Here is a 16,746-nt window from a genome sequence, read left to right as displayed (position 1 = left end):
TTTGTGCATGACAGGGGCGGCGCCCCAACTCCCCAATCGGCCCTGCTCTGAGACCGATCAGGGGCTGCACCTAGGGATTGGGCCTGCCCTCTGCCACCCGCCAGCAGGCCTAAGCCAGCAGGTCGTTATCTCCCAAGGGGTCCCAGACTGCGAGAGGGCACAGGCCGGGCTGAGGGACCCCCCCTTCCCCCCGAGTGCACAAATTTTTGTGCACCGGGCCTCTAGTATATATATAAAAGTCTAAGCAACCGGAACGCCAGGACCACTGGTCCCTATGACATGCACTGACCACTAGGGGGCAGGCGCTCAATGCAGGAGCTGCCGCCTGGTGGTCAGGGCGTTCCCACAGCCAACTTACCACAACTGGCCAATCTCCACTGCTCCCTCCCCACGGTCAGCCAATGTCCTGCAGTCCCTTGTCCAGTCTAACAGGCCCTGGCCAGCAGCCAGCAACTGGCAGGAAGGCCTCAGCCATCAACTGGAAGGCCCCAATCAGCCCTGATTGCCAGCCAGGCCTCAAGATACTGCAATTATAAAGACATACCAAACAACTGTCTAAAAACATATTAAGTCAAGATGCATAGAAAAGAGATATTTTACCATCATAAATGGAAACAATTATTCTACTTTCAGCAAGATAGTTCAGCTATATAATATCAACACAAAACTAGATGACCTGACCAACATATAAAACACATAGACTTAACAGACCCTATAGAACACTCCTGCCAACTACAGATTACATCTACTCCTCAGCACATGTGAAACATTCTCCAGGGTAAATGATAGGTTAAGGAAAAAATTGGTCTTAAAATATATTAAAAACCAAGTATCGCCTCTAATTAGGACTCCCAGCCTGGCTATTTCTGGCACTGGCGCTGCTCCAAGATGGCATCTGCATTCACTACTAGTGATGGCCAGGTGGGGTTCTTAGCATCCAGCGCCCTTGCTTCCAACAGTCTGGAGTGCCACCACAGGCTGGCAACTGAGCTCACACATCCCAGCCATCACTTCCCCACCTGCTCTGTAGAGAAAGGAAGATGCTTCCAAGCAGGAAAAGGATAACACTGAGAATCGAGGGGGCAGGCATCACTAGCAGCCTTGGATGAGTCCTGGGATGTCACTGGTAGGGAGTCAGAGAGAGTATAGTGAAGTGTCAAACACCTTAGAGACTTCAGGAAAGACCAAAGGGGAGCAAAAACATGAGTGCTGACAAAACCCAGAAAACCACCATGATTTTGGGAAGGAAACCAAGGAACAGACCCCAAAAAATTAGAGATGGAGAATAGAGAGGGCATCTATTAGAAGTCATTCTGAGGAGTAGCAGTGACTGTGCTATGCCACCTACCTGCTTCCACCTGCTTCATTCTCGGAGAGCAATTTCCTTCTGGGACCAGACACCGCCACCCACTGCCCTCACCCTTTTACCCCAGGTCACTGCCACCCATCTGCAACCTCCTACAATGGCACCGTACACAGAATACCAGTCGGATCCTGGTGGCCCAAGTTGGAAGTTTTCTTTTGGTCTTGGTTACCAGCAATACCTCACCACCGATGTGCATTAACTTGCCACCCCCTGGCCTGCTGCATCCTACTTTCTTGGTAGAAGGTACACTGTAGACTGGACTCCTGATTTTAGGGGGTCCCTTCCCCACTCTTACATCTGGCTTCCTATTAGGGGATCTGGGAGGACTCCCCTGGCCTTAAAGGAGCCCAAACACCAGCTCACATACCTATTCCACTGTACTGGCAGTAGCCAGTACATTTGACCTTGGATAGGGTTGTTTGGTCCCAAAATGCCCCAACCAACCTGTGTCTCACCAGAAGTGGCTCACACCTACTTTTCCTTCCTCCCCTACTTTGCACAGTCCCTGAACTATGTTGGACAGCACTCTCCCCTCCCCGCCACACACACAGGATGGAAAGCAGAAGGGGTGTGAACCCCCTACCCCATCTGCTTCCACTCTAGGCCTCCAGTTTCCCCTCCCTTACATGGGGCACTAACAAGGAGCTAGACTTAATCAATCCCACCCCCTGCTCCTCCCCACTCCCTAAGGTTCTGGTTCCATCTTTCCTTTTCACAAACTACCTCTGGATAGCTGTGGGGGTTTTTTGTTAAACGTTTCAATCTTAGACATCGGTCATTGCTGCTACCAGTGCCATGAACACCCTCACTGCCTCCTATGTACCCATACTCCACTCCAAGATGCTCTTGGGAAGAAGCAAGGGACAAAGCAGGCTGGAAATAGACTACCCCATTCTCAGGGAAGGTGGGGCTCTCCCCCTAGGATGCTGCAGCAGAGTGATCAGGAAGAGAGCCTATTTTGATGGCACAGTTACTTGAAAATCAATATTCTTTTCTGGAGGGGGGAAAACCACAAAGTATCTTTCCAATTATAATAAAATGTAGAAAAACATATGAGAAGGAAGACTGGAAAATTCCCAAAAGGGTAAAAAACACGCTCTTTAACAACCAATATATCAAAGGAATATTAGAAAAACTTTTATTTGAACAAAATTAAAACCACAACATACCAAAACCGCAAGGAAATTTATAACTATTAACACCTACAATGAATATGATCTCAAATTAATATCCTGTAACAGTAAACTAAACCCAAAGCAATCAAAAGTAAGGACAATAAAGATTAGAATGAAGATGGGCAAAGGACCTAAGTAGATACTTCTTCAAAGTGTGCATACAGAAGGCCAAGAGACATATGAAAAAATGCTGTAAGTAATTCATCATCAGAGATGAAAATTAAAAGCAAAATTGAAGTAGCACCTCACACCTGTTAGTTACCATAAAAAAAAATCAACACATTGATGGATATCAATGGACTGACTGAAATCAGTATGGAGTTTCCTCAAAAAATTGAAAATAGAACTGCATTTTTATCCAGCTATCCCTTTTAAGAATATAGCCTAAGAAACCCAAAACACCAATCAGAAAGAATATATGCACCTCTATGTTCATAGCAGCATTATTGACAATCCCTAAAATCTGGTAACAGTCCAACAGTAAGTGAGTGGATAAAAAAGCTGTGGTTAAAAAAAAAAAAAAAGCTGTGGTACATTTATACAATGGAATACCATTCAGCTATTAAGAGAATAAGATCTTACCATTAGTTACAGCATGGGTAGACCTAGCGGTTATTATGTAATTGAAATGAGCTAGTCAGAGGAAGACAAATCACATATAATTTCACTTATATGTGGAAACTAATAAACAAAATAAACAAACAAAATAAAAACAGATTCATAGATATAGAGGACAGACGTTAGCTGTCAGAGAGGAAGGCTGTTGGGGGATTGGGTAAAAAGGTGAAGAGATAGCCTGGCTGGTGTTGCTCAGTGGTTAAGCATCAACCTATGAACCAGAAGGTCATGGTTTGATTCCCGGTCAGGAAACATGCCTAAGTTGTGGGCTTAATCTCCAGTGGTGGGCATGCAAATAGCCAATCGATGATTCTCTCTCATCATTGATGCTTCTCTCTCTCTCTCTCCTCCCTTCCTCTCTGAAATCAATAAAAATATAACTTTTTAAAAAGGTGAAGGGATGAAAATAAATACTCAGAATATGGTAATTACCAGATGGAAATGGGAGTGGGGAAAGTAAAAGTGGGCAAAGGGTGATAAATGTGATGGCGACTAAACTTTGGGTGGAGAATAATACAATATACAGATAGTATATTATAGAATTGTATACCTAAAACCTATATAATTTTATTAACTAATGTATCTTCAATAAATCAGTAAAATTATAAAACATAAATCAAGTATGTAACAAATTCAAAACTACAGAAATTTTTCTAGATTAAACTCATTACAAAGTTTAAAAAAAAGAAGCAAAGTGCACAAATACTCAATAAGAAATTGCATTACCTAAATATACTACAACACAGAAATTATACATTTTTTTAAGTTATAAATGCAGTGTATATACTTCAAACACTTTTAGAATTATAAAAATACTGCGACAACTGGGTCACTGGAGCATGTAAAAAATGGACATGATATGGTTTATATCTACCACCAAAATAAGTGCAGAGGAAAACAACTACATAGAGCCAAAGCTCTCATAATTTTTGTTAATTATTTTTTGTTTTCTGATATATCTTAAACAATAAATACAGTTTTGTGTTGACGTTAAAATTATTATACATTTATGCTTTATTTTAAAAATAGGATATAGTCACTTGGCCATGTGGCTGAGCATCAACCCATGAACCAGGAGGTCCCAGGTTCGATTCAGGTCAAGGGCACATGCCAGGGTTACAGGCTCAATCCCCTGTAGGGGATGTACAAGAGGCAACTGACCAATGATTCTCTCTTATCACTGATGTTTCTATCTCTTTCTCCCTCTCCCTTTCTCTTTGAAATCAACAAAAATGTATTTTTTAAAAAGGAAATAATCAACAGTTTGAAATGGACACTAGAAAGACAGCAGGAAAATAAATGGCTTTAAAGTCAAGCTGCCAGAAGCTGATCCAGCCTTGCTGCTTGACACAGTCGCTGCAGGGAAGAAACATTGCACAGCATATGTTTCAAACGACCTGGCGTATATGGCATACTGTTCTTAATGTTTGCTCCCCTTCTTAGCACTAGGTGTTTTAACCAAGGTCACCTCTCCGAGAAAGGTTGTTTCCCCAGGTGGGGATTTTTCCCTGGAGTTAGGGATTAACAGGAATAAGGAAGGGAATAAAACCCCTTAACTGAGTGCCAGGCGGGTAATTAATCACTTTAACTATGAATAATCACAATTAAGGTACATAATCTTTACTTAGGATAACCTCCTTCAGTTACTTCCTTGTAGCTTAACAGAACAACAGAGTAGTGACCTTGGAATGGAGATAACAAACACCCTAACCTTTGGAATAGAATGGATAGGATAAAAATCAACTGGTATAAATATAGATGTAACAGGAGAATAAAGATAGAACCTGGCTGGAGAACCTGGCTAGGCTGCTGATCAACTGAACGCAGCCTCCGTGTCATTCATTCTTCGCCGACTCCATCCACTCCTTTGGGAAACCCTGGACCTGCTGGGGCTACACCCCAACATCAAGCCAACCTAGGTCTTACAAATCTAGCCTCACCATCTCAATAAAGTCACTACATCTGACTTTTTGGGCCCATGTAATCTCTAAAAATTCTTTAGTACATGAGTAAGGAGACATTCATGAATAAAAAGTCATATATTATGTACAGAACAAGAGCAGAGTAGACTTGGACACTTTTTTTATTTTATTGGTTTTAGAGAGACAGAGGAAGGGGGAATAGGTGGTTGGGTAGATGATAGATAGATAGATAGATAGATAGATAGATAGATAGATAGATAGATAGATAGATAGATACAAACAAACAAACAAACAAACACTGATTTGTTGTTACACTTACTTATGCATTCATTAGTTGAATCTTGTATGTGCCCTGGCCAGGGATTAAATCCACAACTTTGGTGAATTGGGACAATGCTCTAATCAACTGAGCAACCCAGCCAGGGCCAAGACTTAGACACTTGTAACAATCCAACATGGAGTCAATCAGTAATGACAGTTATGTTAAGTGCTACTCAAGACTAAAGAAATGGGATGTGATAGGAAGCCCTGAAAAGGGGCTGGTAAGGCGCAAAACTGTAAATCTGAACACTTGGATAAGGCCACCATGTGGACAATGTTATGGGTGGGACCTCCACCCCTGGTCAAACTTTCCAACATGCAAGCCTGGTTGTACTGGGGTCACACTCAAATCTCTCACATACTTCTACTCCATACAATGCATACTGGCCCAGCAGCTACCTGGCTTGAAACCAACACCCATCTCTCCAACTGCAAACTGAGACTTCACATTAGATGCTCACTCAGATCACTTCTATCACATTAAGTTCCCTGCTCTGTATGTGAAGCTCTTGGTTAACTGGGAGGTCACCCTTAATAAACCAAAGATTGTGGAAAGACAAATGTGTGTGTGTGTGTGTGTGTGTGTGTATGTATATGTGTGTGTGTCCTTTTTGGGATGCTCCCTTGCTCACAACAGTAATGCTCTGCCTTCTTGTTTTAGGAATCATACTATAAAAAAGTCCTATCAATGGTGTATTTAGCCGAAACCGGTTTGGCTCAGTGGATAGAGCGTCGGCCTGCGGACTGAAGGGTCCCGGGTTCGATTCCGGTCAAGGGCATGTACCTGGGTTGCGGGCACTTCCCCAGTGGGGGATATGCAGGAGGCGGCTGGTCGATGTTTCTCTCTCATCGATGTTTCTAACTCTCTATCTCTCTCCCTTCCTCTCTGTAAAAAATCAATAAAATATATTTTTTTTAAAAAATGGTGTATTTAATATTACTTTTTTCTTTTGCACTTTTGTGCTTTTTATTACTGATGTAGCTATCCTGAGAAGTGTTGATGGGTTAGTATTCCTAAACTCAAAAGGATATAATGAGCCTTACAGAGAACACAGATTAGTAACTTGATTCAAGGATTGAGTAACAGCGCTCCAATGGAGTTCAATATTAATAGCTCAACAATATATATATTAAATCATATGCCTTTAAATAAACACACATAAAGCAAAATTTGTAGTGATTTGTTAAAAACGTGATTTGTATATAAAAGAGGCTAACAAGAAGTTAATGTTGCATTTCCCTTAGAAACAATGGTTCAGTATGTGCTAACAGCATTCCCAGCTACTTTATAACTACTACTTAAAGGATTGAGTGTATATATTTGCAATTACATAAATTATATTGTATATATATAATATGTTACATATACATGAAATGTATAAAATTTTATATTTTACATATTATGCATAATATAATCCTATCTAACAAAAGAGAAACATGGTAATTAGCGTACGTACACTACCCTTCCCATTGGCTAATCAGCAAGATATGCAAATTAACTGCCAGCCAAGATGGCGGCCCATAGCCAGGCAGCTTGAAGCTAACATGAGGCTTGCTTACTTCAGTGACGGAGGACTCCAACGTTCCCCGCCTGCCTTGACGGCCTCTGAGCTTGCAGTTTGAAACGTTGTTACAAATATAGAAGCTAAACAAAATCCCAGAAACCTGCTTTCAGCCCCCCGGGATCTCAGAGCTGGAGTTGATACAGTGTTTCGATTATAGAACCCAAACAAACCAGATACCTGATTTCAGCAGCAGAGGCCTCAGAGCTGGAGCCAGAGCTAAAGCTGACCCAGAATAAAAAAGAAAAAAAAGAAAAAAAGGAGCAGTTGGGAGCTTCAGTCACCCGCCAGCCTGAAAACAGCCCTCAGCCCCTCACCCAGACTGGCCAGGCGCCCCAGTGAGGACCCCCACCCTGAAGGGTGTGTGACCAGCTGCAAACAGCCATCATAACCCTCACCCAGGCTGGCCAGGCACCCCAGTGGAGACCCCCACCCTGAAGGGTGTGTGACCAGCTGCAAACAGCCATCATCCCCTCACCCAGGCTGGCCAGGAACCCCAGTGGGGACCCCCACCCTGATCCAGGACACCCTTCAGGGCAAACCAGCCGGCCCCCACCCATGCACCAGGCCTCTATCCTATACAGTAAAAGGGTAATATGCCTCCCAGCACCGGGATCAGAGGAGCCGCGAGGCCTCCCAGCACCGGGATCAGCGGAGCTGAGAGGCCTCCCGGCACCAGAATCAGTGTGACAGGGGGAGGCGCCCCAACACCCTGATCAGCCCTGCTCTGTGCCTGATAGGGGGGAGCTCCCCAACCCCCTGATCGCCCTTTGGCTCTGTGTGTGACAGGGTGCGGCGCCCCAACACCCTACCCCCGCCCCCACGGGCCCTGCTCTGTGTGTGACGGGGTAGAGCCATAACCTCCCAATCGGCCCTGCCCTGAATGTGAGAGTGGCGGCGCCCCAACCCCCTGATGGGCCCTGCTCTGTGGGTGATAGAGGGCGGCGCCCCAACCCCCTGTTCCGCCCTGCTCTGTGCATGACAGGGGGGAGCTCCCCAACCCCCTGATGGGCCCTGCTCTGTGCATTCCAGGGTACAGAGCCCCAACCCCCCTGATGGGCCCTGCTCTGTCTGTGACAGGGGGCAGCGCCCCAACCCCGTTTGGCCCTGCTCCGTGCGTGACAGGGGGTGGTGCCGCAACCTCCCCATCGACCCTGCCTTGAGTGTGACAGGGGACGGTGCCCCAATCCCACAATCGGCCCTACCCTGAGCGTGACTGAGGGTGGCATCGCAACCTCCCGATCCGCCCTGCTCTGTGCATGACAGGGGCGGCGCCCCAACACCCCAATCGGCCCTGCTCTGAGCTCGACCAGGGGCTGCACCTAGGGATTGGGCCTGCCCTCTGCCACCCAGGAGCAGGCCTAAGCCAGCAGGTCGTTATCTCCCAAGGGGTCCCAGACTGGGAGAGGGCACAGGCCGGGCTGAAAGACCCCTCCCTCCCCCCGAGTGCACAAATTTTTGTGCACCGGGCCTCTAATCTTATGTAATAAAAGCCTAATATGCAAATTGTTCAACCGGGAGTTTGCTATGATGTGCGCTGACCACCAGGGTGCAGCGCAAAACATGGCAGGCATCAGTGATGTGGCGCTGGCAGCGGGCAGCAGTGGAGGCGCTGCCAACCCTGACAGAACCCGATGACAGAGAGACCACAGAGGGATGGTGAAGCAGGTGAGCAGGCGATGCCAGGCCAAGGCAAGTGCAAGCAGGGTCCTGACTGGCCCGCCGATCGCCCTGCAGACAGCAACCAGTGGCAGTGGCAAGGAGACAGGCTGCCGCCTAGCTCTGATCGATTGCCCCACAGGCCAGATGGTGGCACAGGTGAGAGGGCAGCACCACGCCATGACAGTGTGCCAGGTTCAGGGCTGCAAGGCTGGGGGTGTGAGCTGGTGCTGCAAGCCGGGGGCCCAACCCCCACAGGTATCCCACCCATGCATGAATTCATGCAGCAGACTTCTAGTGCAATGGTCACCAACCTTTCAGACCTCAAGGACCACCAGTGGTCCACGGACCACTGGTTAACCGCTGCTCCGAAGGTTTCCATGTACCAGTGGTCGCCAACCTTCTGGACCTCACAAACCACCAGTGGTCCACCGACCACCGGTTGGCAACGGCTGCTCAAAGGTTTCCATAAACCAGTGGTCACCAACCTTTTGGGCCTCGCAAACCACCAGTGGTCCATGGACCACCGGTTGGCAACCATTGCTCTAGGGTATATTATAATACATATATAGTCTATATAATAAAAGGATAATTTGCAAATTGTTTCCTGGAGCAGGAGGTCAATCAAGAGTTTGACCAGGGGACAGGGCTGGTCGGCCAACTGCCTACAGTCCCTCCCCAAGACGGCCTCGCCTCCAAACGGCTTCCATCCTGATTGGGACAGGCCAGCCAGGCCCCACCCGTGCATGAATTCGTGCAATGGGCCTCTAGTGTATATTAAATAAGATATACTGACATATGTGAACACTATCTATGCTAATAACAGCGTAGGGCTGTCATGACCTAAACGACCATATGGACAACCGGTCACCAGGAAGTGTATGGAGCACCTTTCGGTCCCTCCACCGCAGCCCACAAGGCTGGCAGGAGGCGGGTGGGGCAGTGTGGGATGGTCAAGGTGAGGCAGGCTGTGAATCAGGCCCAAAGAGAGGCCTGGTGAGAGAGGCAGGTCCTGATCAGCAGCCACTGTGGCTGCTGGGGAGGCCCAGAGAAAAAGAGAAGGGGGGCCTGATCAGCTTTTGACACTGAATGGCATATAAACCGACCAATCATAACGAAATGTGGGTGAACTGCGAGGAGACAATGGCTGCCTAGGAGGCGGAGTTTTGATGCTGACTGGCATAGAAACGGACCAATCAGAACCTAATCCGGGTGAACTGCGAAGGCAGAACCTAAGGTGGGGGCTGAGGAGGGGTTTTAAGGGCAATAACTGTTTGGACTAAGGTGTAAGAAAGCAGTTCAAGTCCTGGCCGGTTTGGCTCAGTGGATGGAGCCTGCGGACTGAAGGGTCCCAGGTTCGATTCCAATCAAGGGCATGTACCTTGGTTGCGGGCACATCTCTGGTAGGGGGTGTGCAGGAAGCAGCTGATCGATGTTTCTCTCTCATCGATGTTTCTAACTCTCTATCCCTCACCCTTCCTCTCTGTAAAAAATCAATAAAATATATATTTTTTAAAAAAAAAGCAAGCAGTTCAATTTTTCCATGACCGGTTTGGCAGTATAGTGCACATAGCTGGCTATCAGTTCAGATATAGGGATTAGGTATTTTTGTCTGCCAAGAGCATTTACTCCTGCTGAAAAAGGTCCCCCCCTCCCCCATTTAAGCAATCCTATCCTATATAATCTATCTATACAAATAAAAGGGTAATGTGCTAATGTCCGGGTCGACCGGACATCTGACTTCCTTCTGGACAAAGCCATGGTGGAGGGGGGCAAGGCAGAGGCAGTTAGGGGCAATCAGGCAGGCAGGGGATGGCAGTTGGGAGACAAGATCAGGCCTGCAGAAGAGGGCCATTGGAGGCAACCAGGCCAACAGGGGAGGGGCAGTGTGGACAACCAGGCTAGCAGGGGAGGATCACTGGGGGCGACCAGGCTGGCAGGGGAGAGCAGTCAGGGGTAACCAGGCCAGCGGGGGTGGGGAACAGGGGCCAGCAGAGGGGGAACCCTCAGCCCAGCCTGTACCCTCTCGAAGTCCAGGAACCCTCTGGGGATGGAGGTGGCAGGAGAGGCGGGAAAGGCTCCCGCCAGGGCCACTGTGTTCACCAGCCATGAGCCTGCCTTCTGGCTGAATGGCACTCCCCCTGTGGGATGAAGACAAAACCAGCTCTCCAACATCCCCCAAGGGGTCCCAGATTGTGAGAGGGTGCAGACAAGGCCGAGGGATCCCACCAGTACATGATATGACAGGGAGAGACACGGGAGGTTTGCCAGCATGAGGGACTGAGGAAGGGCTCCAGGACATGTCTGGCCCATCTCACTCAGTCCTGATTGGCTGGACCCAATCAGCAAGCTAACCTACCAGTCACAGCATCTGCCTCCTGGTGGTCAGTGCACATTATAGCGAGCAGTTGAGCAGCCTTAGCATATCCTATATAATAAAAGGCTTATATGCAAATCAACCGAACAGAGGAAAGACCAGTCACTATGATGTGCACTGACCACCAGGGGGAAGACACTCTATGCAGGATCTTCCCCCTAGTGGTCAGTTCACTCCCACAGCGGGAGAGCCACTCAGCCAGAAGCCCTGCTCACGTCTTGCAAATGCAGCAGTGGTGGCAGGAGCCTCTCCTGCCTCCAAGGCAGCACTAAGGATGTTTGAATGCCGGATTAGGCCCACTCCCTGCCCCGAGGGCTCCTGGACTGCAGGCTGGGCTGAGGGATCCCCTCCGCCCCCCAGTGCACGAATTTCATGCACTGGGCCTCTAGTCATTAGCATATTACGCTTTGATTGGTTGTTCTGCCATTCGGTCTATTTGCATATTACCCTTTTATTATATAGGATGTTCTCTTATAGTTTTGAGTCTTGACTGAATTCTTTCCTAGCCAGAACTCAATGGTGTCCTACTAATTTAGCTCAATTCTTGTTAATCCCACTGGTAAAGGACTCAGTTCCTTCCACATGACTCCGCCACTTCAGATGCCAATTGCAAGTTAAGGTTAATGATAGAGCAGCTTTAAATCAGAGGTTCTTACAACCCCTTCTTTGGGTTTGATTATCTGTTAGGATGACTCACTATGACCCAGGGAATATTTGCCAGTTTATTATAAAGGATTTGTAAAGGATACAGATGAACAGCCAATTGAACAAAGTGAGGTCAAGATGTGTGCAGAGTTTAGGAGCTTCTGATCCTGAGGAATTAGGGCTGATTTACAAACCTGGAAACTCATAAACTCATCAAATTTGAGCATTTAAGAGTTTATTTTCCATTCTTTTCACCCTTATCCTCAGCTCATGTTGAGGCTACATAAGGGCTCCATGGTAAATTACCTCATCAGCAGAAACTCTGGTAAGCCTCTCTGGAATCCTTTATAATAAAAGACTAATAGGCAAACCAACCGAATGACAGAATGACTGGTCACTATGATGTGCACTGACCACCACGGGGCAGACACTCAGTACAGGAGCTGCTCCCTGATGATCAGTGCTCTCCCACAGCAGGAGAGCCCCTCAGCAAGAAGGGAACAATGGGCTGCTGAGAACAGCAGCGGTGGCAGGAGCTAAGGATGTCCAACTGACAGCATAAGCCTGCTTCCCTAAGCCATCAGTCAGACATGTCCCGAGGGCTCCCAGACTGCAAAAAGGCACAGGCTGAGCTGAAGGACCCCCCCACCCCCACCCCCAGTGCACAAATGTCGTGCACCAGGCCTGTAATAATGAAATAATTCCCTATCACTCAGGAACGAGGTTATAGACTCCCCCCAAAAAAATTTGAGTACAACGAGCAAACAGCATTCTAAATGCTTTTTGTTCTTGATTTTCTTTAAATTTTTTCGGTTTAGTTATAAATTCAAACTTTATTCATGGTACTGCATAGTAATAGACATAATCTTCTCTAAGTTTAAGCCTTGAATAAAACATTTTTTATTCATTTGAAATATTTTTCTCAGAAAAAGGTGGGGGTATATAATTTGAGATAATCTTTAAAAGATGTGTGCTTTCATAATCCTCCCAACACCACTGCTCTATTAGTAAGTTACAGACACCAAGAAAAATGCCTTCACTTCCCTTTCAAAAAACACCTATATCAAAGAAAAAGTATCTTATAAGTAAGAATAATTAACCTTTTATGGTCATAAATCTCTTGTGAGAGTTGGTGGACAAGTTATTTTTACAATTATGTCTAGCAGAAACAATTGGGTACTTGTTTTAGGATTAGAGTGTAGTTTGTGGTATGCTACTTCGGTGCTTTATCAGCATAGTTTATTGTATTCCACTCTTCAGTAAATTAATGGAAAGGAAATTTTCCTATTTATCTTTTTGAGTTATTGGCTGAGACCTCTCACAAAATGAGACAGATTAATTTTACTGAACCCCAGTATTTCACTTTGGCTACACTCCCTGGCTGTAATAAATGCATAAACAGGAGTTTGCAATGTAGAAAGGAAGTAGTTTATAAAATTGGTCAAGCTGAAATGTTCTCAAGGTCAAGATCCTACTTCCAATGGTGTGTATGCAGGTTACAGATGATACAAGGCAAAGTCACTTAACACTGTGGGTTAGGGGTTCTGGGTCATCCTGGGATATTCTTGGTGGGGGGTGAGGTAAGGGTAATGGTTCATTTCTTCAGGTCTTGAGGAGAGCTCTGAAGCCTGCTCCACCTCTGTATGGTTCTCGGGAAAGTAGCCTGGGGGTCATTCTTCCTGAAATACCCCTGAGTAATAGTGGGGGACTGTCCCCTCCTCAGCTCCTGTCAATCTTGTATGAAAGATTTCAGATGAGTGGCAGACAACAGCCTTAAAGCAAAGCACATGGATTTATTAAAAATGCATTTGCCATTGTCAGGTCAGTGTTGCTCAGTGGTTGAGCATCAACCTATGAACCAGGAAGTGAGGGTTCAATTCCCGTAAGGCACATTCCTGGTTTCCGCAGGATCCCCAGTGCGGGGCATGCAGAAGGTAGCAAATCAATGATTCTCTCTCATCATTGATGTTTCTATTTTTCCCTTCCTCTCTGAAATCAACTTAAAAAAAAATTTTTTTAAACTATATTTTATTGATTTTTTACAGAGAGGAAGGGAGAGAGACAGAGAGCTAGAAACATCGATGAGAGAGAAACATCAATCAGCTGCCTCCTGCACATCTCCCACTGGGGATATGCCCGCAACCCAGGTCCACGCCCCTGACCGGAATCGAACCCGGGACCTCTCAGTCCGCAGGCCGACGCTCTATCCACTGAGCCAAACCGGTTTTCGGCTAAAAAAATTTTTTTAAATGCACTTGGCATCAAACACAGCTAGCAATTCAGCTAATTTAAGTGCTCCTCCCTGTGGGAGTTCAAAGGGTTTTATACTCTTCCCTATATAGGTTTCTAGATTGTGGCTTATCTAGGAATGTTCGTACATATATTTGGTCATCTGTTTGCAAATCCTAAAGTGCTCATTTCTCTGTTTAGTGAGATCTCTTTTTTCCTGTTCCCCCATTTCCTGTCCCAGCAATTATCTTTTCTATCTAACATCCCCCAAGTGATATCATCCAAATGCTTTTGAAGCTGTGATTTTCACAAAATTGTTCCATGAATATTTCCATCTACTCTTTTTTATTGGTTGGCAATATACAAAGTGAAATCTTTTGTCATCATAAGGCTGGGCGCTTAACGTGTTAACCACTTTTTTAAAAGTATTTTTTTATTGATTTCAGAGAGGGAGAGAGAGGGAGAGAGGGATAGAAATATGAATGACGAATGAGAACTGATCAGCTGCCTCCTGCACACCCCCTATTGGAGATCAAGCCCACATATGCCCTGACCAGGAATTGAACACTGACCTCCTGGTTCATACGTCAACACTCAACCACTGAGACAGACCATTTAGCCTCTTTACCCTCTACTGCCCGCCTACCTCCTTTCCCTCTGAAAATCACTATACTACTGTCTGTGTCTGAGTTTTTGTTTGTTCATTTGTTGCTTTCTCTCTTTTTTTGCTTTCTGTTTTATGTCCATCTACTCTTTCTTTCACATTGTCATTTGTATTTATGAACTAACTGGAAGAAATTTAAGAAACTAAAAAACTCTTTGCCTTTGGTAAAAAATAAAGATATTGCCAAGCCGGGTGTGGCTCAGCGGCAGAGTGTCAACCTGGGAACCAAGAAGTCACCGGTTCGATTCCCAGTCAGGGCATGTGCTCAGGTTGTGGGCTTGATCACCAGTTTGGGGCGTGCAGGAGGCAGCCAATCAATGATTCTCATAATTGATGTTTCTATCTCTCTCCCTCTCCCTTCCTCTCTGAAATCAATAAAAATATATTTTAAAAATAAAAAATAAAGATATTGACATTTATATATTATGCAAACAACTCAGGCACTAACTTTAAAAGACAATAAAAACATTACCTTTTGGATAATCTTCCAACAGAAGGTTGAAGTGACCTAATTGACAAAAGAAATCAGAGTCCACTTTTCCTTCAGCTTTTAAGATTAAAGATTCATAGCAGCGAACGGCCTAGAAATAAAAAAATAAAATATATATATATATATGTGTGTGTATTAGGAAAAAAGCAGAGAGAATAAAAATGGTTGTGGGTGAAAGAGCTCTCCACCTCCCACAACCACATCAAAATTACAACTACAATACAGAATAACCATCATTCAGACCTGCCTGAAAGCTGGCTGAAAGGAAGCTCTACAACTAGAAAAGTAAAAAGAAAGCACACTGAGACTAGTAGGAGAGAGGAGTCACAGAACTGGCTGGTACCACACATGCTTTAATCAGGAGGGAGATAGTCTCTGCAGAGACTGCCATGAGGAACAAGGGGTCCTAGCCCCAAACCAGACCCCAGCCCAGGGTCCCTATAACTTTGAGCTGTAAAAGCCAGCAGGGATTATGGTTAACTACTGGAGACCCAGGTATTCCTCTTAAAGGGCTGGCACACAAACTTACTCAGACTTGATCCCTCTAAGCACCAGCACTGGTTGGCTGCGCTGGAGGACCCAAAGACATACTGGGAGGAACTGGATTGTTTGGCATTGGGGCCAGAACTCAGAGGCAGCTTTCTCCCAGTTAGGTGCTCAAGGGGAATCACTGTTCATGTGCTGGGATCTCTCCCATACCAGAGCTGACTGCAGTCTCCATCAGCCTGAAGCACACTGTTTGATCTACCCTGATGATTCCCTGAGACCCCACTGCTGGAAGCCAATTCCAGCATGTCAGCAAAGGCTGAATCATCTAGAGTGACAAGGGCATTCCCCCAAACCTGTAAAGGGATGATTGTTTGCTGCCAGACAGCTCAGGGAATCTTAACCTACATGTTATTGCCTCCTACTGGCCAAACACCTGAACAGCCATAGGCTAATTCTCCCCATTTCTGACAATGGACTCTGTATAGGAAACCCTGACCCCTGATGTGTATATCTCTGCCTCACCTCAGGACAATTTACGTTAATAAAAAGCATGGGGTCCTGAGATGAGGAGATCTTAGTTTCTTTAGCTAGGCTCCTCTGACCCCCCAAATGCCTTTCAAAATTATGCTTTGTCTCTGGACTCTTATTTAATTACACATAGCCCCTTCTCCAGGTTGCTGAACCCTTCTTAATGCCAGAACAAGAACCCTGGCACCCCACCCCATCTAATTTGCAGCCCCACGAAGCTGTTTGCAGTGGCTTTTCCATATGAATGGCCTGTCCTGACTCAGCTTTAGACTTTCCTAAAATCTCTTAGCCCTTTGAGTGCCAACCAATATCCTAGGAACTATGCTAAAATTGCCAAGGCATTTTTGCTGATTTTACAGCAGTTTAGGAAAAAAATTATGAATTGCAAGTAAATGAAGTTACATATTCAAAAACTTAAGCAAACCTTTACTACATTGACATATTTAGTAATATCATCATCACTAATAAAAGCAGACTTAGAACTGGACACCATTTTGAAGCTTTCATAGCGCTCCTGGCACTTTTCGCAAAAGACAGGAAGAGCACGATCGCACTTCCCCGGCACTCTAGGGGTTAAACAAGCAGCACATGGCTTCAGTATGCCAATACCTATCAATAAGAGGCCCATACCTATCAAGACATTGCACTAACACCAACCTGCCTTGCTTCACAGGTTGGCCTCACCTGGGCACTTCCAAGCC

At 45.8% G+C, this 16,746-nt stretch overlaps 1 protein-coding gene across 6 annotated transcripts in view; it reads right to left on the bottom strand.

The window, feature by feature from the left end:
• The window catches only part of LOC132225560 (histone demethylase UTY-like), a 300,626-nt gene that overhangs the window by 260,735 nt on the left and 23,145 nt on the right, over window positions 1-16,746 (bottom strand). For 5 of the 6 annotated variants that reach the window (XR_009450969.1, XM_059680653.1, XM_059680656.1 and 2 more), the window contains exon 3: window positions 15,011-15,119. The exons of the other annotated variant lie outside the window; for it this stretch is intronic. Coding sequence is in view for 4 of the 5 variants with exons in the window: in XM_059680653.1 (XP_059536636.1) it covers window positions 15,011-15,119 (109 nt within the window). In the remaining variant the exon portion in view is untranslated. The remainder of the gene's footprint in view (window positions 1-15,010; window positions 15,120-16,746) is intronic. 6 annotated transcript variants of the gene reach the window in all.

This window comes from Myotis daubentonii, chromosome Y (genome assembly GCF_963259705.1).
Source record: "Myotis daubentonii chromosome Y, mMyoDau2.1, whole genome shotgun sequence".
NCBI lineage: Eukaryota > Metazoa > Chordata > Mammalia > Chiroptera > Vespertilionidae > Myotis > Myotis daubentonii.
Note: the sequence above shows the minus strand (reverse complement) of the source record. Positions and strands in the feature narration are given on the sequence as shown.